The sequence below is a fragment of the Elephas maximus genome, chromosome 9 (assembly GCF_024166365.1).
Source record: "Elephas maximus indicus isolate mEleMax1 chromosome 9, mEleMax1 primary haplotype, whole genome shotgun sequence".
NCBI lineage: Eukaryota > Metazoa > Chordata > Mammalia > Proboscidea > Elephantidae > Elephas > Elephas maximus.
In genome coordinates, this window is record NC_064827.1 from 85,128,635 (window position 1) to 85,156,456 (window position 27,822).

A 27,822-nucleotide genomic window follows, 5' to 3' on the forward strand; every position below is an offset into this window, starting at 1 on the left:
CAGTTCTACCCTGTCCTATAGGGTCACTATGATTTGGAACCAACTCGATGGTAACACATTCGGTTTGGTTTTGGTTTAGCGATGGAACAGCTGAAAGTCAAAGAGGTTCCAAGACCCCTTAGACATCAGCAGTGCTCTTATAGTCTCAGACTAATACTGTTGTATGTTCAGGCGATCTCTAACATGTATTACTTTTACTATATGGCAAGAGACATTAATTTAAAGGCATAAAAAAGTACCGAGAGGCACGTTTCCTTGAAGGCACGTAGGAAAAGTGGGTGGGAACATGGATATAGTTAGTAAGTTAGTAGGTAATGCTCCTTCTTTGCCTTCCTATATGGTTCTCAAGCATGTTTAAGTACCTTTCACTTACTTTGGGAGTGCTTTTTTATAAGGCATGGAAAACAAAGTCACTAATTATCAGAAGACCCCTGAATGTCTGATTATCTAATACAAATTCATTTTATGACTTGTTCAGGGAACCAGAAGATTGTAGCTGATTCATTCTAAAAAATAAGGTCTTTTATGTATGATATCTGGACTGGGCTTATGACCAGCCAACCAACAACCAAAACATAAAACAACCTAGCAAAAAAAAAAAAAAACCTCGAAACAGCGACAAAATTATACCAAGAATTTTCAATTTTGGAAGGGAATATAGTAATAAATATCAGAGTTTTTTGTTGAGATATTATTTCTCAGAAGCCTTTATTAAAATATGCATATGTAACCACGCATGATCCTAGGATAATGGTCCAGAGGAGAAGTCTTTTTTTTTTTGATAGGGAAAAGCCAGTTCTGGGGTATTTGCTGTATAAGAAGCAGGTCCTTGGGAGCTTGGGTCAGTTTGAGGGCAGCCCTGGGACACCTACTGGAGGATGGAGAAGTGCCCAAGGTTGACTCTACACTTCTCATAAGATCAGCCCCAACTACTGTATCTTACCATTTTTACCAAATTTTATTAGAGTCGCTATGAGTCGGAATTGACTCTATGGCAATAGGGTTTTTTTTGACTTTATCATCTCCTGGTGATAGTGATTAGTGTCTGTTGTCCAAAGTTTATGGTAAATGTGCCTTCTTTCCAGAGCTCATCTAAACATTTATGTGATCCATATGGCAGGAGCCGAGAAAAATTAATGTAGTGTTCTGGATCACTGGGTACCTTTTTGGACATAGTGTGCTTTTCAGAAATGGCATGGAAGGGAACAAAGGAGACCTGGGTTCTGCTTCAGGGCCTGCACTAAACCTGCTATGTGACCTTGTGCTGGCTAATAACCCTCTCTGGGCTCCAGTTGTTTCCTTCTGGAAAATGAGGGAATTGAACCAAATGATCTATAAAGCCCTTTTCTGCTCTAAAATTTTATAGTTATAAGGAGAAGGCATCTGTAGTCACATAAATGGGCAGGTTAAATGAGGCCAGAAAGCAGTTCAGGAAATTAAGTTTTCATTGTTGGCTTAGAGCACTTATCTGTATGCCCGTGGAGTGATCACAGTAGCTGTGGCAAGCTTAGGCCACAGTTTAAACTCTTTCAGTTTATTCCTCTCACTGGGGCATTTAGCTTTTGTAAAACCTTTGGCACTCTTCAGAGGAAAGGGGCTGCACATGAATAGTAAGAGGCTTCTCTTTTCTCAAAGGACAGTGCAAGGCATTTACTTCCTTTTCTACTCAGGCACTTGTGTGGCAGCTTGTCTCTTGGTAATAAAACAATGTGTCTTGTAAGTAAGTAGTAAAGATTCTCAGGATGTCGAGGTTGTAGAACTTATATTTAAGCCTGACATTTCCTATTATTCCATGTACATTAATGATGAGCCAGTATTATTCATCATAATAGTGTAAATTTATGTGGTTGTCATAAAAACATCAAGAAATCAAATGACATGTTACATGGGGCAAATCTGGCGCAAAAGATCTCTTTAAGGTGTTAAAAAGTGAAGATGTGACTTTGAGGACTAAGGTGTGCCTGACCCAAGCCATGGTGTTTTCAGTCGCCTCATATGCATGTGAACGCTGGACAATAAATAGGGCAGACCTAAGAAAAATTGATGCCTTTGAAGTATGATGCTGGCAAAGAATATTGACTATACCATGGACTGCCAGAAGAATGAATAAATCTGTCTTGGAAGAAGTACAGCCAGAATGGTTCTTAGAAGTGAGGATGGTGAGACTTCATCTTAAGTACTTTGGACATGTTATCAGAAGGGACCAGTCCCAGGAGAAGGGCATCATGCTTGGTAAAGTAGACGGTTAGCAAAAAAGAGGAAGACCCTCAACAAGACGGATTGACACACTGGCTGCAACAATGGGCTCAAACATAGTAACAATTGTGCGGAGCGTGCAGGACAGGGCAGTGTTTCATTCTGTTGTACCTAGGGTCGCTATGAGTCGGAACCAACTTGATGACACCTAACAATAACAGGGTGGTTGTATCCAACTAATGTTAACAAGCACTTACTGTGTGTCTGGCTAAGGGCTTTATGTGCTTTCTTTTATTTAATTCTCATCCTTTGAGATAGATACTGCAACTATTCCCATTTTGAAAAGGAACTCAAAGAGGTCAAGTAACTTTCCAAAAGCTGCTTAGTAGTAAGCACCAGAGCTGGATTTTAAACTCATGTCTGATCTGTCTGACTGCAGAGCCTGCATCTGTAACCACTATGCTACATTGCCTTCCATGCTTAAATGTGTGTAGTGCTTTGTAACCTTCAAAGTACCTTCACATGCATTGTCCATTAGTCCATTCCTTCTAATAATCATACAGGGTCATTTGGGTAGGTATTTTCTTTGTTACACATAGAGGGAAATCAAAGCAGAGAGATAATAAAGCAATCCAGTTCCTCATTAATTAATCCATCCATCTATTCTATAAATATTTATGGAACAGATACTTAATGGGGAAAGTGAAGATGCAGAGTGTTTAAATGACTTGCTCAAGGCCCCATGGCTACTTAGTGGCAAAGCAGAGACTAGCTAGCATCTTTGGGTTCACAGCGCTGTGTTCTTTGTAGGAGGGGAAGGCTGTGGCCGAAGCTCCTAGGCAACTTAGCAAGTGCTTGGCTTGGACCAGGGGTAAAAGCAGATCTGGATCAGCCTCCATTTCACCTTTCCTCTCCACTTCTTGCCTACCAACTTCTAAGAGGCTAATTTCTAAAAAACAGTCCTGGCTTTCAGCAGCTGTGAAAGAACTATTAGATTTGGTCTGTGTGGCTTCAGTAGGTAAGAAGTAGGAGCAAATAACAGGGATATCAATTTCAGCTCAATATAAGAAAGTTTTTTTTTTTTTTTTTCTTAAATGATAGTTGCTATTAAGAATGAGGCTGAATTTCCCAGAGTGGTCATAAGCTCCCCCGACTATATGAAGTCTAGTAGACTCCACGGCCCTCTGTGGCTGTACTTGTCCTAAATAATGGATGCTGTTGCTGCTGCTGCCAGTGGTGGGATTAATTCCAAATGAATTCCCTGCTTCTCTGAGTCCTTTACTCAGATTCAGTCTCCTAGGTGGGACCATCCGATTTGCTGACTATATATCATATGTCCTTGCTCTGGCTTCCAGGAATTTGGGTGAGGAAATATCTGCACCTCGTCTAGACAAAACAGAAAAGAAACAGTTGACCTTTAAAGTTCTTCCAAGTTTAAACAACTGTGATTTTGTGCCTTATCTTGTTGTAGACTTACACACGTTACCACTGGTTTTACTGCAGGTAAAGGTATTTTGACCAATACCTTGGCTTTCGTGATAACTGAGAGATAAGACTTCTTTTTCTTTCTCATCTTACAAAACATCTTTAGTTATTCTCTATCTTATAAAGTCTCTGTCATGAATTGAATTATATTCCCCCAAAAATATGTGTATCAACTTGGCTGGGTCATGATTCCTGGTATTGTGTGAGTTTCCTACATATTGTAAATCCTGCCTCTATGACGTTAATGAGGGAGGATGGGTGGCAGTTGTGTTAGTGAGGCAGGACTCAACCTACAGGATTAGATTGTGTTTTGAAGCAATCTCTTGAGATATAAAAGAAAGAAGCAAGCAGAGAGACAGGGGGACCTCAAACCACCAAGAAAGCAGCACCAGGAGCAGAGCATGTCCTTTGGACATGGGGTCCCTGTGCCTGAGAAGCCCCTTGACCAGGGGAAGATTTGAGCCAACAGGGAGAGAAAGCCGTCCCCTGGAGCCAACACCCTGAATTGGGACTTGTAACCTACTAGACTGTGAAAAAATGAATTTCTCTTTGTTAAAACTATCCACTTGCGGTATTTCTGTTATGGCAGCACTAGATGACTAAGACAGTCTCTTATAACTACAACCTTTTAAGGTTGAAGATGTCATGTGTGGCAAATTGTGGGTAGTGCTGAGTGAAGCCAGCTGCCCAACTTCAAAGCATCCTTAGTTGTTGTTAGCTACCATCAAGTTGGCCTTTGACTTATGGTGACCCCATGAACAACAGAATGAAATGCTTCCTGGCCCTATGTTATCTTCAGTCTGGAAGTCCTACTGACACCTGCTCAGGATTATAGCAACACTCAAGCCTCCATTAACAGATAGGTGGTGGCTCTGCATGAGTTACATTGGCCAGGAATTGACCCCATGTCTCCCACATGGAAGGCAAGAATTCTACCACTGAATAATCAATGCCCCATAAGTGTCTTTAAGGTGTAACATTATCCTGGTGAATGTTACCGCCTCTGGTCTTCAGTTTTACATGTCCAAAAAGACCATTTTTTCTGTGTTTCAGAATTTATCTGACTCATGGAGATTGACTTGTATTCATTAAACTTACAGGGAAAGCCAGAATTCTAATTAGTTAATTATCATGAGAAATCAAAATTTCTGGCACACCAGTCATGTCAGCCTCATAAAAGCACTCTCCCTCTGTTAGAAAATCATAGGGGAAACCAAACTAGAATCAGAATGTTCTTCAGTATCTTTGGTATAGAGCAAGGGGAGTTGGTTTATGATTACAATGATTCATGGCCTCAGACTCTGATTGCCTAATTGTAATAGTCAGGACTCTTCCGGTTGTAAGTGACAGAAGCACAGTTGAAATCTGCAAAAAGGGGAATTTATTAAAAGATACTGGAGTAAATCATGGAACTATGGGAAAGTCAGTGAAACAGCTGGATTTTAGAGACAACTAGAATCAGGACTAGAAAATCTCTAAGATTCCCTTCCTGTTGGCTTTATTCTCTCCCTCTGAGGATAGCTTCTTCCACATGGTGGGGACATTACCTTCCATGGTTCCCGTCACAGAAGAGTGATTGGCCCTCTCCCATTGGTTTCTATGAAGAAGGAGAAGCCCCTAGAGGAGGCTCTGACCAGGCACAGGCCAGAGGCTGATATTTGGACCTATTAGCTATGGAAAGGGATAGGAGTGGCAGATAAGAGCCTCATAGGACGGACTTGCTCCCAGTGGTTCCAAATAATGAAATAAAGCCATTTTTGGCTGCCAGTGAGTCTAGTTGGTACATCGACATTGATGTACTCCATCTCGCTCCCAGAACCAGAGAGGCCTATTTATGACCCAGAACACCTGTTCCCCAGGACCATGCCTAGAACCAATGCCTTCTTTGTCTTTCTAACCTCTTGCTTCCCTGAGTTTCACTGAAGGCCATTTCTCTTCTTATGGACAGATTCTTCCTTTATATTCTTTATCCTGCTAGAGCCTTAGACTGATGTCTACAAGGAAGATCCATGATGATTCCCATATTTGTGTTATTAAAAGACCATCTTACTTCAGATTTGGGGAGTACATAATATACTTCCTATGTATCATTTAAAGATTGTTGCCCTGTTTTTCAGATTTTAAAAAAGGACTACAAAGCATTTAAATAACTAACTGAAAGTTATCGCTCAATATTATAAAAGCGTCCATTTTGTTAAGAGGTATCAAATGCTGATTTGTAAGGTCTGCCTGCCCAAAGTAACTCCGATATTTGACTGGGGTCCCTGATAATCACATCATTTGAATTACAACTTTGGGTAAGAAAAGGGTAGGGAAGCAAGTTCATTGTCATCTATTGGCACTTAACCATATTTTAAAATTATGAAATATTTCCATTGTATAAAATACCCTTCAAAACCCATGTACTCGTCATCCTGTAATAATGTGTTAATATTTTTTATCATATTTGGTTCATATATTTTTAAAAGAAATGATACCTCCCAGATAAAATTGAGGTGTTCCTCAAGATACACTATAAGGTACCCTCTTTATTAAGTCCTTTCATTTGTGTTCCTCTGTCTGCATGAAAAGCCACTATGTTGAAGTTGGTATCCTTTCAACTCAACTTTTTATACTTTGACTGCAAACAGTACGACACTGTCTTAATTACTCCAGCTTTATATAAGCCTTGATATCTGGTACAGTGAGTTTAACCATCTTGTTCTTCTCTTTCAAAGTTGCCTTCACTCCCCTCGGCTCTTTATGGAAGTCTATGAATATTAGGATCAGTTCGTCATGCTCCATGAAACAACTTCTTGGTATCTGGATTGGAAGTGCTTTAACTTTGTTGGATGGAATAATTGCCATCATCATATTGAGTCATTCCATCAATAAGTAAAGGAGTTATTTTATGTCCTTCAACAAAATTTTACAATTTTCTCCATAAATGTCTTGTACATCTTCTGTTATATTCCAGTAAGGATCTTAGAGTTTTTGTTGCAGTGATGAATGGGATTTTTTCCACTTTAGTTATACTTTCTAATTTTTTGTTCCTGGTATATGCATGGAAACCGTGGTGGTGTAGTGGTTAAGTGCTATGGCTGCTAACCAGAAAAGGTTGGCAGTTCGAATCTGCCAGGCGCTCCTTGGAAACTCTATGGGGGCAGTTCTACTCTGTCCTATAGGGTCGCTATGAGTTGGAATTGACTCGACGGCAACGGGTTTGGTTTTTTGGTTTGGTATATGCATATGCTACTAATTTTTGTATACTGATCTTGTATCCATCAACCTTGCTGAATTTGCCTGTTAGTCCTATGATTTGTGGATTCTCTTGAACTTTTTAATGTAGGTGATGAAATTTTGTTTCTTTTGTTTCAATTATTATACTTAGGCTTCTTTTTTTCCTTGTTTTACTAGATCTCCAGTACATCATTGAACAGAAATGGTGATGGAGGACTTCTCTGTCTGGTTGGGAGTGTTTCTGGTGGCGGGTGGTGGGGGGGGGGGAGGATTTTTGATTCTCATTTACTGTTTTCTCCTTATAGTAATGTTGCCTTTTTCTGTTCATTTTAAGTATGTTGGATTTTCCTAGACTAGCAGCAATCATAGGTAATTCTACAGAAGGAGAATGAGAAATTTGGGCAGTCCACTGTATAGCTTAGTTCAAGAGTGCCCTCTTATGTTGGAACAGTGAAGTTTATTTAATTAATGACACCTAATTTTTTTTTTCTGGAGGGGGTTGCCTACAGATATTATATGTTCTTATAGCACTAGAACCCTTAATTTCTTTTTTTTTTCAATTGAAATTTAGATGAAGGTTTACAGAACAGACTAGTTTCTCATCAAACAGTGTACACATTGTTATATGATATTGGTTGACAACCCCATGACATGACAACATTCTCCCTTCTCAACCCTGGGTTCCCTATTGCCAGCCATCCTGTTCCCTCCTGCCTTCCAGTTCCTGCCCCAGGGCTGGTGTGCCACTTTAATCTTGTTTTGTTCCATGGCCTGTTCAATCTTTGGCTGAAGGGTGAACCTCAGGAGTGGCCTCATTACTGAGCTGAAAGGGTGTCCGGGGGCCATACTTTCAGGGTTTCTCCCGTAGGACCCTCAATTTCTTGTGCCTACTTCCTTATTTCTCTTTACCTTCCTATTGCCTTCCTCTTCCCCAGAAGCAGTGCCTTTCCAAGACTGGTCCGCACACTTTGATGCGTTGAACATTAATGACCAAATACCACAACCTTCAGTATGGATTACACCTCAACGTAAAGAAAATAAAAACCCTCACAACTGGACCAATAAGCAACATCATGTTAAACAGAGAAAAGATTGAAGTTGTCAAAGATTTTATTTTACTTGAATCTACAATCAACACCCATGGAGGTAGCAGCGAAGAAATCAAAAGATGCATTGCATTGGGCAAATCAGCTGGAAAAGAGCTCTTTAAAATGTTGAAAAGCAAAGATGTCACCTTGAGGACTAAGGTGTGCTTGACCCAAGCCATGGTGTTTTCACTCACCTCATAAGCGTATGAAAGCTGGACAATTAATAAGGAAGACTGAAGAAGAATTGACGCCTTTGAAAGAATATTGAATACACCATGGATTGCCAAAGGATGAATAAATATGTCTTAGAAGAAGTACAACCCGAATGCTCCTTAGAAGCAAGTCTGGCGAGACTTTGTCTTACATATTTTGGACATGTTATCAGGAGGGATCAGTCCCTGGAGAAGGACATCATGCTTGGTAAAGTAGAGGGCCAGCAAAAAAGAGGAAGACCCTCAACAAGATGGACTGACACAGGGACTGCAACAATGTGCTCAAGCATAACAACAATTGTGAGGATGGCACAGGACCAGGCAGTGCTGTGCATAGGGTTGGTATGAGTTGAAGCCGATTTTACAGCACTTAATAACATGTTTGTGATTCTGCCATTTTTTTGTCTTATATATCATATGTTGTTAGGTTTATCCACATTGCATGGAAGCTATAAATCTTTTGGGGAAGAACTGCCATCTTAACAAGATTTTCTCTTTGTCTTTGGTTTTCTGAAGTTGGAATATAATGTGCTTAGGTATAGATTTTTTGGTATTTGTCCTGCTTTGTTTTCTTTGCCTTCCTGAATCTGGGATTGGGTGTCTTTCTACCTTCATTTTTTTTCTAGGCTTTCCCTTTTGAGTTTGGCTATGTTTGTAGACTTTTTTTGTGGGGGGATATATCTCAACCAAGATTTCTGTGTGTTTAATAGGATAGATGGCTGTAACCTTAGTCCACCATAAATAGTTATCCTCTATTATCTCTTCAGTTGTTATCTAGTAGAGAAACTGGCATAGGGTCAAAACAGGTTTGAGAGGTAAAAAATGAGTGATAAGGAAAACCTCAAAGGTCTGAAATGTAGAGCAACTGAACCCAGGGAGCTGGGACTTGGTAGCCACAGGTATTGTTAGTATTAGAGAACCTCTAGGTGATGCTGAACTGAAAGCAATTGAAGAAGGTTCACCTTGCTGGTGGTGGGTAACACTGTAAACAAGATCTAGGACTGCTGTGGGGATTAAAAATTTGACCAGTTTTTAAATTTAAAAGGGACAGTGGGTCCTCAAGTGTTTTGATTTCATGTAAACTATATACCGCTAAAAATTGAAAACATCTTTCAATTTGAAGTCATTCTTCTCTCAAATATTGTCTTATCTGTTTTAGGTATCCCTTGTCAACATACTCTGAAGAATATGTTCCACCGTATGCTTATCAGACACTTGTGAGTATAAGAGGGCCAAAAAGCCATATTCTAATATGTATTTATGTACTTAAAGTGATTCTTTACATCCAGTGTAAGTAGTCAAGCTTGGGAAGAAAGGAGAAACTGCTGGGATTTATGATGTTTTATATTTATTTAGAGATATTAGCTGTTCACAGCAGTCAATAAATATGTTTTATGATTACGATTTATTTTTGGAAGTTTATAGATTTCAGGGAGAAATTATGTGTGTCCAAAATGTATTGGTCACTTTCTTCCTCATCTTGTTTTATTGCCCCCTTCCCTGAATTTAATTCATCTGGAAAAAGAATCAACCTTTCTATTCACTTGTGTATTGCACATAAAAGTAAGTGACTTAATTTAGCTCTGGGAAATGTGTATGTTGATTTAAAAATATACACTTTATAACTTGAATATGTTGTTCTTAAAAATTATGCAATAGGTGCTGCCTACAAGAGACACACCTTAGACTTAGAGACACAAACAAACTAAAATCCAGAGGATGGAAAAAAATATAGCAAGCAAACAACAATCAAAAAAGAGCAGGAGTGGCAATATTAATTTCTGACAAAATAGACTTTAAAGTTAAATCCACCACAAAGGATAAAGAAGGACACTACATAATGATTAAAGGGACAATTGACCAGGAAGATATAACCATATTAAATATTTATGCACCCAATGACAGGGCTGCAAGGTACATAAAACAAACTCTAACAGAATTGAAAAGTGAGATAGACACCTCCACAATTATAGCAGGAGACTTCAACACACCACTTTCGGTGAAGGACAGGACATCCAGTAAGAAGCTCAATAAAGAAATTGAAGATCTAATTGCTACAATCAACCAACTTGACCTCATAGACTTATACAGAACACTCCACCCAACAGCTGCAAAGTATACTTTCTTTTCTAGTGCACACGGAACATTCTCTAGAATAGACCACATATTAGTTCATAAAGCAAGCCTTTGCAGAATCCAAAACATCAAAATATTACAAAGCATCTTCTCTGACCAAAAGGCCATAAAAGTAGAAATAAATAACAGAAAAACCAGGAAAAAGAAATCAAATACTTGGAAACTGAACAATACCATGGTCAAAAAAGACTGGGTTATAGAAGACATTAAGGAGGGAATAAAGAAATTCATAGAATGCAATGAGAATGAAAACACTTCCTATCAAAACCTCTGCAAAAGCAGTGCTCAGAGGTCAATTTATATCGATAAATGCACACATGCATAAAGAAGAAAGAGCCAAAATCAGAGAACTGTCCCTACAACTTGAACAAATAGAAAGCAAGCAACAAAAGAATCCATCAGGCACCAGAAGAAAACAAATAACAAAAATTAGACCCAACCAAAAGAATTAAATGAATTAGAGAACAGAAAAACAATTGAAAGAGTTAACAAGGCCAAAAGCTGGTTCTTTGAAAAAATTAACAAAATTGGTAAACCATCGGCCAGACTGACTAAGGAAATGCAGGAAAGGAAACAAATAACCCGAATAAGAAATGAGATGGGCCGTATCACAACAGACCCAACTGAAATTAAAAGAATCATACCAGTTTACTATGAAAAATTGTACTCTAATAAATTTGAAAATCTAAAAGAAATGGATGAATTCCTAGAAACACACTACCTACCTAAGCTAACACAAACAGAAGTAGAACAACTAAATAGGCCCATAACAAAAGAAGAGATTGAAAAGGTAATCAAAAAACTCCCCCCCAAAAAAAGCCCTGGCCCTGATGGCTTCCCTGCAGAGTTCTACCAAACTTTCAGAGAAGAGTTAATACCACTACTACTAAAGGTATTTCAAAGCATAGAAAAGGATGGAACACTCCCTAACTCATCCTATGAAGCCAACATATCCCTGATACCAAAACCAGCTAAAGACAGCACAAAAAAATAAAATTACAGACCTATATCCCTAATGAGCATAGATGCAAAAATCTTCAACAAAATTCTAGCCAAAAGAATTCAACAACATATAAAAAAAAATAATCCACCATGACCAAGTGGGATTTATACCAGGTATGCAAGGATGGTTCAATATTAGAAAAACAATTAATGTAATCCACCATATAATAAAACAAAAGACAAGAACTACATGTTTTTATCAATTGATGCAGAAAAGGCATTTGACAAAGTCCAACACCCATTCATGATAAAAACTCTCAGCAAAATAGGAATAGAAGAAAAATTCCTCAACATAATAAAGGGCATTTATACAAAGCCAACAGCCAACATCATCCTTAATGGAGAAATTCTGAAAGCATTCCGCTTGAGGACGGGAACAAGACAAGGATGCCGCTTATCACCACTCTTATTCAACATTGTGCTGGAAGTCCTAGCCAGAGCAATTAGGCTAGATAAAGAAATAAAGGGCATCCAGATTGGTAAGGAAGAAGTAAAAGTATCTCTGTTTGCAGGTGACATGATCTTATACACAGAAAACCCTAAAGAATCCTCCAAAAAAAAAAAAAAAAAAAAAACTACTGAAACTAATAGAAGAGTTCAACAGAGTTCAGGTTACAAGATAAACATATAAAAATCCGTTGGATTCCTCTACAGCGAAAAAAGAACATCGAAGAGGAAATCACCAAATGAATACCATTCACAATAGCCCCCAAGAAGATAAAATACTTAGGAATAAATCTAACCAGAGACGTAAATGACCTATACGAAGAAAACTACAAGGTACTAGTGCAAGAAACCAAAACGGACCTACATAAGTGGAAAAACATACCTTGCTCAAGAGTAGGAAGACTTAACATTGTAAAAATGTGTATTGTACCAAAAGCCATCTATATATACAATGCAATTCCGATCCAAATTCCAAAGACATTTTTTAATGAGATGGACAAAAAAATCACCAACTTCATATGGAAGGGAAAGAAGCCCTGGATAAGTAAAGCATTATTGAAAAAGAAGAACAAAGTGGGAGGCCTCACTCTACCTGATTTTAGAACCTGTTATACCACCACAGTAGTCAAAACAGCCTGGTACTGGTACAACAACAGACACAGAGACCAATGAAACAGAATCAAGAATCCAGATATAAATTCATCCACATATGAGCAGCTGATATTTGACAAAGGTCCAGTGTCAGTTAATTGGGGAAAAGATAGGCTTTTTAAAACAAATGGTGCTGGCATAACTGGATATCCATCTGCAAAAAAATGAAACAAGACCCATACCTCCCACCATGCACAAAAACTAACTCCAAATGGATCAAAGACCTAAACACAAGGTCTAAAACTTTAAAGATCATGGAAGAAAAAATAGGGACAACATTAGGAGCCCTAATACATGGCATAAACAGAATACAAAACATTACTAAAAATGCCAAAGAGAAACCAGATAACTGGGAGCTCCTAAAAATCAAACACCTATGCTCATCTAAAGGCTTCACCAATAGAGTAAAAAGACCACCTACAGACTGGGAAAAAGTTTTCAGCTATGACATCTCTGACCAGCGCCTAATCTCTAAAATCTAAGTAATTCTGCTAAACTCAACCACAAAAAGACAAACAACCCAATTTAAAAATGGGCAAAGGATATGAACAGGCACTTCACTAAAGAAGACATTCAGACGGCTAACAGATACATGAGGAAACGCTCTCGATCATTAGCCATTAGAGAAATGCAAATCAAAACTACAGTGAGATTCCATCTCACTCCAACAAGGCTGGCATTAATCCAAAAAACACAAAATCATAAATGTTGGAGAGGCTGTGGAGAGATTGGAACACTTATACTCTGCTGGTAGGAATGTAAAACGGTACAACCACTTTGGAAATCGATTTGGCGTTTCCTTAAAAAGCTAGAAATAGAACTACCATATGATTCAGCAATCCCACTTCTCAGAATATATCCTAGAGAAATAAGAGCCTTTACACGAACAGATATATGCACACCCATGTTTATTGCAGCACTGTTTACAGTAGCAAAAAGATGGAAGCAACCAAGGTACCCATCAATGGATGAATGGATAAGTAAACTGTGGTGTATTCACACAATGGAATATTATGCATTGATAAAGAACAGTGAGGAATCTGTGAAACATTTCATAACATGAAGGAACCTGGAAGGCATTATGCTGAGTGAAATTAGTCAGTTGCAAAAGGACAAATATTGTATAAGACCACTATTACAAGAACTTGAGAAATAGTTTAAACTGAGAAGAACACAATGGTTACGAGGGGGAGGGAGGGTGGGAGAGGGTTATTTACTAATTAGTAGATAAGAACTAGTTTAGGTGAAGGGAAAGAGAACACTCAATATAGGGGAGGTCAGCACAACTGGACTAAACCAAAAGCAGAGAAGTTTCCTGAATAAACTGAATGCTTCAAAGGCCAGCATAGCAGGGGCAGGGGTTTGGGGACCATGGTTTCAGGGGACATCTAAGTCAATTGGCATAATAAAATCTATTAAGAAAACATTCTGCATCCCACTTTGAACAGTGGCGACTGGGGTCTTAAACACTAGCAAGCGGCCATCTAAGATGCATCAATGAGTCTCAACCCACCTGGATCAAAGGAGAATGAAGAACACCAAGGACACAAGGTAATTACGAGCTCAGGAGATGGAAAGTACCACATAAACCAGAGACCACATCAGCATGAGACCAGGAGAACTAGATGGTGCCCAGCCACAACCGATGACTGCCCTGACAGGGAACACAACAGAGAACCCCTGAGGGAGCAGGAGAGCAGTGGGATGCAGACCCCAAATTCTCATAAAAAGACCAGACTTAATGGTCTGACTGAGACTAGAAGGAACCCAGTGGTCATGGCCCCCAGACCTTCTGTTGGCCCAGGACAGGAGCCATTCACAAAGCCAACTCTTCAGACAGGGATTGGACTGGACAATGGGTTGGAGAGGGATGCTGGTGATGAGTGAGCTTTGGATCAGGTGGACACTTGAGACTATGTTGGCATCTCCTGCCTGGAGGAGAGATGAGAAGGTAGAGGGGGTTAGAAGCTGGCGGAATGGACACGAAACGAGAGAGTGGAGGGAGGCAGCGGGCTGTCTCATTAGGGGAGGAGTAATTGGGAGTATGTAGCAAGGCGTATATAGGTTTTTATGTGAGAGACTGACTTGATTTATAAACTTTCACTTAAAGCACAATAAAAATTATATAAAAAAATGGTGTAATAGGGACTAGACAAGGCTGGTTCTTGTTAGCCTTATTCTGGAAATCTTAACCAGTGATATACCAAACCAAAACCAAACCCATTACTGTTGAGTCGATTCCTACTCATAGCGCCCCTATAGGACTGAGTAGAACTGCCCCATAGGGTTTCCAAGGAGTGCCTGGTGGATTCGAATTGCTGACCTTTGGGGTTAGCAGCTGTAGCTCTTAACCACTACGCCACATAGTACACATGAAATATAAATATGAGATTTGAGTACTGAAAAGGAGAAGAGTCATCTTTATATTCAGATGGTATGATGATCTACTTAGGAAACTTTTTCAGTTTTCAAGAACTGAAAAGTGATTAGGATGAATAAACCCATATAGTGAAGTGATTGAATACAAAATACATATTATCAAAGACAATGGCCAATCGTTTTCCTTCCTATCAGTACTGTTCAATTAATAAACTATAAAAGAAAAAATATGCAAATTACTACAGCAACACAAACTAAAATACTTTTATTAGGAAAATTTTACCAACATCAATAAAAGAAGGTGAGGTAGTTTTTCTCCAAAGATGACGGCCTACCCTGTTGTTTTAGGCCATTCCCTTATCAAGAGGTGAATATTGCTCTGTCCCTTGAATCTCGGCTGTCAGGTGACTGGTTTGATCAGTAGAACATGGCAAAAGTGACTCTGTGCCAGTTCTAGGCCTAGCTTTTAAGAAGACTGGCTCTACCGCTCAGAGTGGTGAGCCACCATGTAAGAAATCCAGGCTGCTCTACTGGAAGGAAAGGCCATGGGGAAGAACACTGATGAGTTTGACTTGTGAGTGCAGCAGCCATCTTGGACATCCAGCCTAGCTGAGCCTGGACTCCAGCTGCCATCTAACTGTAACCACATGAGAGGCCCAAGAAGGAGATAATAGTAAATTATTGTTTGAAGCCACCAAGTTTTTTGTTTTTTAATATGCACTAAAATATAATTGAGACAGAAATTTCTAATAAAAGGGAATAACTACCATTGTAGGGGGATTGGAAACTAAAATTTAATTTTAAATTAAATTTATGGATTTAATATAATTGCAGTTGTATTAAATTTTAAATTTAATAGTGGATTTTGTTTTCTATCAGAATTCTAAGATTTTAAGAATTATTTAAAAGAATTAGCAGATGAGAATAATCAAAAGTTTTTGAAAATGTGGCATAGCCAATTTAGAGAAGTAAAAAATTTATGACTACCTTTTTTATTACATTCTTATTTTTGTTTCTTATTTGATAAAGAATATACTCAGTTCATAAAGAACTCATACAAATTGGCAAGAAAAATGTTAACAACCCAATAGAGAAATGAACAGAGGACATACATAGAGAATTTACATAGTAGGAAATATAATTAACTAGTTAATTTACAACTTACAAATAATAAAAGATGTGAGTTAAAGCAATAAGATATTCCTTTGCTAATAAAATTTGGCAATATTAAAAAAATAATATTCAGTGTGGGGCATGGGGATGGGGTGAGATGGACAATTCATCTTTTGCCAGGAAGATTGTAAATTGTTATAATTTTTCTGGAGAGGAATTTGGCAGTATGTTTGAAAATACTTTGTTGTTGTTGTTAGATGTAATCGACTCAGAGTGATCCCCTGTGACAGAGTAGAACTTCACCATAGGGTGTTGTAGGCTGTAATTTATATGGCAGCAGATCACCAGGTCTTTCTCCCGTGGAGCTACTGGGTGGGTTCGAACCACGACCTTTTGGTTAACAGCCAAGTACTTAACCTTCTTGCCATGAGAGCTCCTTATGAAGATACTTAGCTTTGTCCATACTCTGACTCCGTAATTCTCTTTCTAGGAAATTTCCCCAAAGAAAAATAATTCAAACTGGGGATAAAATTTATATGTGAATATACTCATTACTGAATTGTTTATACTGATGAAATGTAGAAAGTACCTAAATATTTCCTATTAGGAGAAGTGTCAGTTAATATGTTATAATCATAGGATGAGATATTATGCAGACTTTAAAATATCCATAGACAGTTTTTAGTGTCTTGGTAAATATTCATTTAAGGTTAAGAAGAACATTAAGATACAAAATTGCATGTATATTTTATCTAAACTATGTAAAACTATAGAGAAAATTAAAAAATGAAGAAACTGTCAAAATACTAGTAAATTTAGCACTTAATGGTGGAATGCTAGGTGATTTTCTTCATCTTTACACTTTAGAATTTTGCAATGCAGCAAGCATGATTGTTTATAATCACAAAAACCACAGGGGAACAGCTACATTATTTAAAAATGCATTTCAGGCCTATTTCCTTAGCTACATGGGGTTGGGCTCTATCTCTAAGCAAAAGGAAGTTGTAAGATGCATAATTAAAAACACAAAATTCAAAGAACTAATTTCCCCATAGGCATAAATATAAAGAATGTGGGTGTATTCTCAGGGCACATGAATCTTTAGCTATTGTGGTGTATGCTTGTGCTTTTGTGGAGTTTTTAAATTTTTAAGCCTTATTTCTAATACTTCTTCCATTGCTTGTTTGTACATTAAAAGCACAGCACACCATGACAGTTGTTTGGCTTTATTTGCAAAGCTTTCTTCATCCACTCCCAATTTCCGTGCCAAAGTAATTGATTTTGAGGCATGTTTTCAGCACTACATCTAGAACTCCCATTTAATAAATCCTTGCATTACATTGTTATAGGATACAAAAAGTATTTTAAATTATCATCACAGTGGATGTTTAAATAACAGCAGAATAATAACTGAACTCTGACGTGAGAAGTTACCACGTCCATAAACAAGTGTATGATTCCTGAAATAGTGACAAAGGCAGGCAGATATTTGTTTATTTGCTGGAGACTAAAACCATGTGGCCTTAGCATAAACACAGTTCACCATTCACTCAGCTGACCGCCTTTGCAATTATACAATTCTTGATGAAATTTAAAAATATTTGGATTCATATTCTTTCAGTCTTTGTATACAAATTGAGACTTTATTTTTACATTATGGTATTTTATGTTTGCTTAATTCAGATTTGCTTAACGTGGGACAGCATTATATATAGGAAGTCTAGAGGGAATGTGGTTCTCACACCATAGATCTAGCCATAGGTAAGAAAATACGGAGTATTAGGAAGCTATAAAGTCATTTCTAAGGAGAGAAATGGAAAAGAATTGCAAGCTGCTGCTTCTTCAGAAATCCACCTTAAGCTGAGCGCTTATTATGGTTCATTCCAATTTCAATTAAAGATACTCTCTCTGAGAAGCTTCCTTATCATTGTTCCAAAGTTGCAGAGAAGGTACATTAGAGGATTGGTCCAAGGCTGGCAGGCTGTAGAGTACATGAGCCTTTAGGACAAGAACAGTGAACTGAGGAAGATTGTAGAGACTTGACTGAGCACACTCAGGATGAGTAAGGAAAACAATTAGTTGAGGCAGGGCCTAGTAAACTCAGGAAGGTGAAGGGCCAAGGGAATGAATATGGTGATGAAAACAGAAGAACAAACATGGCAGCAGTGAGGGAATGGGAAAGCTAAAAAAATAGGACTGAAATCATCAAAGGGGTGTGTCATGGATTGAATTGTGTCCCCCCAAATATGTGTCAACTTGGTTAGGCCATGATTCCCAGTATTGTGTGGTTGTCCTCCATTTTGTGATTGTAATTTTATGTTAAGAGGATTAGGGTGGGATTGTAATACCCTTAGGCAGGTCACATCCCTGATCCAATGTAAAGGGAGTTTCCCTGGGGTGCGGCCTGTACCACCTTTTATCCATCAAGAGATAAAAGGAAAGGGAAGTGAGCAGAGAAGGGGGAGCTCATACCACCAAGGAAGCATTGCCAGGAGCAGAGCACATCTTTTGGACCTGGGGTCCCTGCACGGAGAAGCTCCTAGTCTGGGGGAAGATTGATTAGAAGGCCTACAGAGAGAGAAAGCCTTCCCCTGGAGCTGATGCCCTGAATTTGGACTTTTAGCGTATTTTACTGTGAAGAAATAAATTTTTCTTTGTTAAAGCCATCCACTTGTGGTATTTCTATTATAGCAGCACTAGATGACTAAGACAGGGTATATCGGAGTTCATTATTTCAGAGTGAGAACAATTCTGGTGAATGACAGAGTCTAGAATGTGGCCATGGGAGTGAGTGACTAGGGTGGAACCCAAGTCATTGACTTGAGAAGGTGAAGGAAAGCTAAGCCAAAATGTAGGCTAGATCCTAAATATGGGTTTTGGAAATAAACCAGCCAGATGGTAGGCAGAAGGATGGGGCCAAGGACTGTATGTCAGATGACCAACCCCTCAGAGAACTTAGGGGAGTGCTTTGGAGGTTGATGACTCCTACCAGCCATGGAACTGCAGCTTGGGTGAATTTCATGTCAGAATCAAGCGTTAAATGCCACTTTGTTTCCCTAAATAGAGCTGTGTATTAAATTATCTTTCCAGGCATATGAGTATTTCTAAACCAAAAAGTGTTCTATATCCTAGTTCATTCAAGGGTAGAAAGCTGAGGAAGTTTTTAATAGGGAAGTATGTTTTAAAGGTGGCGTGCATTCCAAATCGACCATAAGAAGTCCGTGTTACGTTTCATAGTAGGTAAGAAAAGATGCTGCATCTGTTTAGCAGTGATTTCCAACAATGGCAGCATTGTCTTGACCTAGCTTTGGGACTTTATGTGCTGGTACGGCCGTAAAAAAACCAGACCAAATCCTTTGCTGTCGAGCGTATTCCCACTCATGGTGACCCCATGTGTGACAAGGTAGAATTGAGCTCCACAGGATTTTCTTGGCTATACTCCTTATGGAAGCAGATCACTACGACTTTCTTCCACAGTGCCTTTTGGTTAGCAGCTGAGTGCAAACTGTTTGCGCCACCCAGGGAGCTGGTATGGCTATTTGTTGTTGTCAGTTGCCCAGGCAGTTGTTAAACAGTGTTACTTTCATGGCAGTTGGAAATTAGTTATAACCTTGAGAGCCCCCATCACCAGAGCAGTCCCAGCCCCTCCCCTGTAATCCCCGGACCCAGGGCCACATTATGACTTTTGAAGGCCCTAAGTACTGAGAAGAAGGATTGAAGCGTTTGAACAGTGGTGTTGGTGAAGAATATTGACTATACCGTGGACTGCCAGAAGAACCAACACATCAGTCCTGGAAGAGATCAACCAGAATGTTTCTTAGAAGTGAGGATGGTAAGACTTCAACCAACTTATTTTGGACACATCATCAGGAAAGACCAGTCGGTAGAAAAGAACATAATGATTGGTAAAATAGAGGATAGGTGAAAATTAGGGAAACCTTCAATGAGATGGATTGACAAAATAGCAGCAGCAATGGACTCAAACATCACAATGATTGTGAAGATAACACAAGACTGAGGAATGTTTTGTTCCACTGTGCGTGGAGTCTCTGTGAGTTGGGGGCCAACTCCGTGGCAACTAACAAGCATGTATGTTCTACCTTCCATTAAAAAATATTAAAAAATAAAAATTACAAATGCGTTGCTATATTATATTCCTTTTTTTTAAAGTCTGATTTTAACAGAAATTGAAATTTATTTTTGGTCCCTAAAATTAGTATTGAGTCCCCAGGCACTATGCTTCCTGTGCGTAATGGCTAAGTCAGCCTGGACCTCCTGCAAGTTCCACACTTGGCTGAGCTGGGGCCTTTAGGGCTTAAAAGCCTGGCCGGCTGGTGCTGTATTGACCAATAAATACGTGAGTATCATCCCAGACCAAAACACGTCTTGACCAGGAGTCGGAGGTGGGGGTTGAGGCAGCACCTTTAGGAGCCATTTTATTATTTAATTAGCCTCATTTACATAAAAGAAACTCCCAAAAGACTGGAATTGCCTTTAGTTTTCTGCTTCCTAGAAAGGATGCCTACCACCGTTCTTGAGAGGAAGACAAGGGAAAAAATGATGGCTGAAAAACCCAGAGTGGGGCAGAAAATGGATCCACAAGAGGGCATCTGAAGAAGGCATCACTCCTCTGGACTAAATTAGCTTTGATTCTCAGCTCTTTTAAAAGCCCTCTCTGCATCTTTGCTGCATTATCTTCAACATTTTAATTCTATTACAGACAGTTCTTTTTTTTCCTTTCCTTCCTTCCATTGCTTGCTTGCTTCCATCTTTCCTTCCTCTCTCTTTCTCCCTCCATCTATCTCTCTTTCTCTCTCTCTTTTCTGTTTAAAAAAGTACTAATAATAGTGCTAATAGCTGGACAACATAATTCTGTCCGCATGGAATAATCATGTATAAGTCTTATAGTCTAGAATAAGGTATGCCTTTGCCTAACTTTTACCCCGATAATTAAGGTTGAAATTTAGCTAGGGAAATGTTCCAGACTCCCTAATGTGTCTTCTTATTTTCATTTTAGCCCTACTTTTCTTTGTGCTGCATCCGAATATATCAACTATTTAGTTTTCTCTTTTTTGTCCTATTAATGTTCTGACGCAATATCCACCAGCAAAAGAATAATGGCCATTTGTTGAATATACTTGTTTATCTTTTAGGTACTATTGACTGAAATGGAGTGAGAGTTTTAGATTCTTCTGCAAATGAGGTTGTGGTAGGGAGTGCAGTTAGAGAAGAGGGAGGGGGCCAGGTGGTTGTACCAATGTCTTTTGATCCATGCAAGGGTGTTCCATGATGCTGCTGCTAGTCAACCTCTGGAACAACCTTCTATTACTTAGGTTCAGAAGATGGTAGCCTTCCTAACTTAAATTTCATGACACAATAGCAGCAGCAATGGACTCAAAGATTCTATTTGATTTGATTTTATAAGACCTCAACGTGTGTTGATAGATGTGTGCTGAACTTGTATGTATACATGTAGGCATGTTTTTGTAGCTTGATATGTAAACAGTTCTAGCTTCTGAGTCTCATGTAATTTTGTTGGCGCTAAGGACCACATTTCCCAGGTCCCAGTTCCAACCTCAGGATCTGTTGGTAATTGCTCATATAGCTCCACAGGGCTTCCCAAGCTTCCCCAGTTGATTGGGATACAATAAGATTTGCTTATTGAGTGGAATATGCAGTTGCTGGTAGGTGAGTAGAAGGAAGGAGGGAGGGAAGAAGGAAGGAAAAAAGGGAGGGAAGGAAGAAGAAAGTAACATTGATTGAATGTTAGCCATGTTTACCTAAGGCACTGGCTTAGTTATCATATATCCATTAGTTCACTGGGGAAACTACCACTATTAGTATAATCTTACATTGAGGAACTCGTGTCCCATAAAGGTTAAATATTTGCAATAACACAGCAAATAAGTGTCCAAAGGGAGCCCAGGCCTGACTCCAGATGCCATGTTTTTGAACACTTTGTACAAACGTGACTCAACAATTACACACTCAGCCTATGTAGGCCTTGGCCTCCTGATCTTCAGAATTAGTGGGTTGGACAGAATGATCTATAAGAGCTCTTTGGCTCTCAAATTCTACTCAGTTTGATCTGATTTGATTTGGCTCTATCTCATTGATCCTGTTGTATCCCAATAGTTATTTATTTATGACCAAGTAATCTTTTTGATTACTTGGCAGACATTTAATTCAAGTCTACTTGAAAATTAGGAAATAAATATTTTAATTCCTTGTTCATCTTCTGTATCACCAACAGCTGAGAAATCGTGGACTCTCAATTCTAGAAAACTCAGATTCAGTGTTCTTTAGCATTGTCTGATTTTAGTAGAAAGATACTTTCTTTCTTTTGAAACTTTGCCTTCATATTATACTGACTTCTGAAGCCAAGTCACCATGATTTACCTTTTAGTTCTAGGTCAGGTCATAAAACTTAGTTCCCCTTTAGTGAATCTGGGATTGTGAGATATTTTATTTTCTTCTTTTTGATTACCTTTAATTTCTACATTTTCTACAGTGAAAATAAATGACTTTTTATAAAGAGAGGAGAAAAAAAAAGACAAGTTTTTAAAATCAAGAACCTTAGGCCTCAAATTTATGCATACTCCATTAGCTTACACTGTTATAAACATGAAACCAAACCTGTTGCTGTCGAGTTGATTCCAACTCATAGTGACCCTATAGGACAGAGTATAACTGTCCCATAGGGTTTGCAAGACTAATCTTTACGGAAGCAGACTGCCACATCTTTCTCCCATGGACTGGCTGATGGGTTCGAACCTCCAACCTTTCAGTTAGCAGCCAAGTGCTTAACTGCTGTGCTACCAGGGCCCCTATTACAAATATAACACAGTGGAAACGCCCTCATATAATGTAGACTGAAGAATTAAAAAAAAAAAAAATTGTGTTTTATACAACTGAAAGGATATAACCAATTAAAATTTGTGCATTAGAAAGAAAAAATGTGTCAATAATATTTAATGCTGTATTACACATTTTTTGATACTTGCCATTACTAAAGTTTGTGTGATATTAATCTTTAAAAGTCAGCTTATTTTCTGAAGTGTTTGTTCATATAGATTTCCATATTTTTCTTTGAGATGAAACCTTACTAAGTTGACGGGATTCAGCAATGATATAGGTATTTATGTTCATACCCACGGTCTAAATATCCTTGCAATTCTCATGACTTTTTTCTTTTATTAAATACCTGTGTTTGTCAGAAGTACTTTTCTTCTGTTAAATTTTACTGAATAAAAAGTGGATAGTAAATGTTTCTTAAATACTTAAAAAAAAATCAAACTAGTTACAGATTGCCTTTTAGTTTTCTGCATTTGCCAATATGCCAATTACTCTTATGTTTTTAATGTAATCACTGGGAGAAAAAATATTATGAATGAGGGGCATCCATCTGAGACTTCTGTCCCCCAGTGATCTGTCTGGTTGACAAGGCAGATCTGGCTGTCGGGAAATACTGTTTTCCCCTAACACCATTCTGCATGTATTGTTGCCACAGCTGTGTGTATAGAAGGCAACCTTATTAGACAGAAGGAGGCAGGGCTTCAGTCAAGTACATCCATCCAGTCAAGTGGTAAAGACTTTTAGATATGAGGTACACTAAAAATAATGAAAGAAATATCACAAGCAATCTACTTTTATATCTGCTTTCATTCCATCCAATGTGACATTCACATAAATAAGCTTGCTGGCTCACATAACGTTTTTAAGGGTAAATGGAGTACTTAAAATGAACGTACTTACAGGCGTGCTAGGGAACAATGGTCTTTGCTGTACTAATGCCAGGTGGCTAATAGCTGTCTTTAATGGTGGACACAAGGTTAGTCCTCAGTGACTGATTTGGCCAGGAAACAACCCATTGTGCATTTTTATGCATGATCTAGATAAAAGAATGGAGACTGTGTTTTCAGATTATCTTATAATATTAAATTAGGCAGAGTTACTGGTGTTCCAGAAGGCACGCCTAAAACTGTAAATGACCTTGAAAACTAAAACTACAAAAAAAAAAAAAAAAAAAGTCCCATGAAAAGGGATTAAATTGAACAAGAATAAGTATAACCGAGGACAGCCCCTCTTCCCCTTGAGGGAAAGAGGGAGACTGGGAAAACCTGGGTAAGGACAGGGACTATGGTTGACTAACAACCTGTTGCCGTCGAGTTGATTCTGACTCACAGTGATCGATCGTGTAGGGCAGGGTAGAACTGCCACACAGAGTTTCCAAGGAGCGCCTAGTGGATTTGAACTGCAGACCTTTTGGTTAGCAGCCGTAGCACTTAACCACTATGTTGACTAGGAAGCAGCAATGTGATTTTATTCTGAAAAAAGGTTAAGGAGATAATGGTGCATACAGTAAGAATTTAGCACCCTAGGGGCAGAGGGGATGGGGTTGGTGGGGTGGTGGTGGGTGGAACCTACCATTTAAAGACACGTTGTGGGGTTTTTTGATACATTTTATTGATCTACCTGGTAAAACCACGTTCTGTTTGTCCTTCACAATGAGGGAAAGTTGACTGGGGACCACTAAGTAAGACAGCCCTCCTTTAACATCTTGTTTTTCATGACATCTTAAAGAAAAAGAAAGCGACGAAAGTGAAAGAGAAGAAAAGGAAGAAAAAAGCTTTCTTACGGCGGACTTTCCCCAGAGTGATCCTCTTGCTGAACCTTTAGCAGTTGGATCGCTGCAAGGCTTATTTTGCCTCTCAGAGTCCCTTCTCTGACACTCTTACCTCCCCACCTTTTATAGGCCTGTTTTATTTGACTTCCTCAACCCTTCACTGAAACAGCACACTCAAAAATGATCAGACATTGGTTCTAAATATTGACGGTGCTTTCTCAGGGCTTGTTTTCTCTGATGCTTCTTTAGAAGTTAGCAGTTGTTTACCCCTGCATTCTCCTACCTCCGTCTCTCTTCAGACTCTATGGCATTGCAACATTCTCTCCCTACCTCTCCTTCACTGTCTTCCTGGATTCTTTATGGCCCCAGCCATGGGCATCCCCAATTTTGGGCCGTAGAACCCTGCTCCTCATATTTTACACAATCTCAAAGAATTAACTTACTTCCATGGCTCTGCACCAGCCATCACTTTTTGGGAGGTAACTTTTTATAGAATACCAACCTTATAGGAAATTTGCAAGAATAGCACAAGGAACTCCCATATAATCTTTACCCAGAGTCATATTGTTTATATTTTGTCCTACTTTATCATACACACACACACCATTTTGTCCTTTTTTATCACACACACACACTCACATTCAGATATGTCCACTTTTTTTCCTGAACCATTTGGAAGTAGATTGGAGACATTGTGCCTTTTACCCCTATATTGTCCAATATGTATTTCCTAAGAACAAGGACACATAACCATGGTATAGTTTTCAACCTCAGGAAAGTTGATACATAATCCACAATCCACATTCAAATATCATCCAGGGTCCTAATAGTGTTCTTTTTAGCAATCTTTCCCCTGCCAACCATCCCTGTTGTACACAGGGCACTGACTTCTTTCCAGACCATCTGTCCCACCATGCTAATGAACATTTTATACTGATGTCATCTCAAATTTAAAATGTCCAAAATATGACTCACTGTTTTCCCTCTAAAACTAGTCCTCTTCCATCTCCATGTCTTCCTTATTCTTTTCAGTGGTGTCACAACTCTTCCAGCATCCGGGTTTGAAGCTATTAATCATCTTTGGTTCTTTATCCCCAAACAAACCATTATCCCCAGTTAGCTGTAAAAGTCCTCTAAGTTCTTTCTGGTCTGGCTGTGCATAAGCTGTTACATGGTAATGTACACCTTGTCTACACCTCAGACAAACCCTGGCAGTTACCCTCATCTGCTTGAAGCGTTCAGGAAAAGCTTGCAGTGGTTGATTGTTCCTATGTCAAGCAAAAGAACTTTGTCAAAACTCAGGGTCTGTGTAGTACAAGAATCATGGACTAGCGAACAACGGCACGTAGTGACTCAAGAATCTGTTTCTACGTACAATTTCAAAACACTAAATAAATGGTGAACAGACATTTAAATATTATGTTAAGGTATTGAAAATTTAGCAACAGTCTGCAACTCGGATATGCAGAGAAAATGTGTCTAACTGATAACTGGCTTTCTTCCTGAGCTCACAGCTAGTGCGAAAATACAGACTCTTCAATTTATTTAATGCTTGTTTGATTTCATAATTTAAGTATTCCCCATAACCCCAAACAAACCAAACCCATTGCTGTTGTCAAGTTAATTTCAGCCATAGGGTTTCCAAGGAGCAGCTGGTGGATTGGAACTGCTGACCTTCTGGCTAGCAGTTCTGCTCTTAATTGTGCCACCAAGGCTCTGAAATATCACAAGTCTTCCCAGATCCAAGAGGAGGCAACATAGGCTCCATCTCTCGATAGGAAGAGTGTTAAAATCTCATTATCAGAGTATGTGGGATGGGAGCATGTGTTGCAACCATTTTTTGAAAATACAGTCTGCCACAGGCAGAAAAGCAGGGGATCGGAGAGGATTTCTGAGAAAGTGAGTTTTTCAGGATATGTTAAAGACTTTCTAAATATTCCCCATAGGAAGTCTTTAATATATCCTGAGAAAAGTTACTTCTCAGAGATCCTCTCTGATTTCCTGCTTTTCTGCCTGTGGCAGGTTATGTTTTCAAAAAATGGTGGCAACACATGCTCTCATCCCACATGGTCTAACGAGAATCCGACACTCTTCCTATTGAGAGATGGAGATTTGTGACTGTGGTGGAAATGATATGACTTCTGAGGCTAACTGATAAAAAAGTAATACAGCTTCCTCCTCGTTCTCTTTCTTGGAACATCCTCCTGGATGCTCATTCTTGGAACCCAGTCACCGCGTTATGAGGAAGCCCAAGCAGGCACATGAAGAGGCATGTGTAGTTCTTCCAGCCAACAGCCCCAGATGAAGTTCCAGCAGACAGCCAGCATCATCTGCCAGGTGTCTGAATGAGAGAACATTCAGATGATTCCACCATCCATCCAGCCTTTGAGTCATTCTCTGCTTTCCCAGCTGAGGCCCCAGACACTGTGGAGCAGAGAGAAGCCCTTTCTGTACCTTTTCTTCCTGACCCCAAAACTCTGGAAACATAATAAAATGGTTATTGTTTTACACTACTATATTTGGGGTGGTTTGTTATGCAGCAGTAGTAACTCCAAATCTCCCTAAGGTGGCGACCAAGTATATGCAGGGAGGGATGTCATTTAGCATCCTGGTGCCAGAGGGGAAAAGTAAGGTTTTAAGTGTTATGTTCTCTGTTCTGGTCTCCGGGGTGATATCCCTAGTCCACCTGGTTGCTATTTTCCCTGCTGGCATTAGTGGCTAAAGTCTGTGGATGGTGTAACTGGCAGTCTTTTTTCTCTTTCTCTTTGGACTTGGTTGGCTCCCGGATGCAGGCCCTGAATGTCTCAGCCTCACTTCCACTCCCAGAGGCACTGTAGACCTCACAGGAGCCTCCTGTGGCTCCTATCCTGCCCTAGCTCCAATGTGCGGCTTAGTGACCCCTCCGTAGACTTCAGCTACTTCAGGATCTTGTCTCTGCCTCAGAGTATCAAAAGTGGCTCAGGATTGATAAATCCCAGAGCCTTCCTTTTGCCTGAGTAAGCTGTTCCAGCAGCTTTGACATGGTTGTGCCTCAGGCAAATGAAAGGGCAGTCTAAGAGTTGATCTATTTCAAGAGATTTCAACATGGATGGATGGGGCAAGAGAACCTCTATGCCTTTCTGCCATTATTCTCATTTATCTAGTGTACTTTTCTCTCTTTAGGTCAAAGAGAGTCTGCCTGAATAAAGCTCAGAGATGAGAAACTCGGGGCACACGTTTGCTGTCTATGCCGTCCAGCTTCCCTTCTCCCATATTCTCTCCTTCTCAC

At 39.2% G+C, this 27,822-nt stretch overlaps 1 protein-coding gene across 4 annotated transcripts in view; it reads left to right on the forward strand.

The window, feature by feature from the left end:
* The window catches only part of CFAP95 (cilia and flagella associated protein 95), a 158,580-nt gene that overhangs the window by 47,390 nt on the left and 83,368 nt on the right, over positions 1-27,822 (forward strand). For all 4 annotated transcript variants that reach the window (XM_049895528.1, XM_049895527.1, XM_049895531.1 and 1 more), the window contains one exon: positions 9,360-9,417. In XM_049895528.1, coding sequence (XP_049751485.1) covers positions 9,360-9,417 — 58 coding nt within the window. The remainder of the gene's footprint in view (positions 1-9,359; positions 9,418-27,822) is intronic.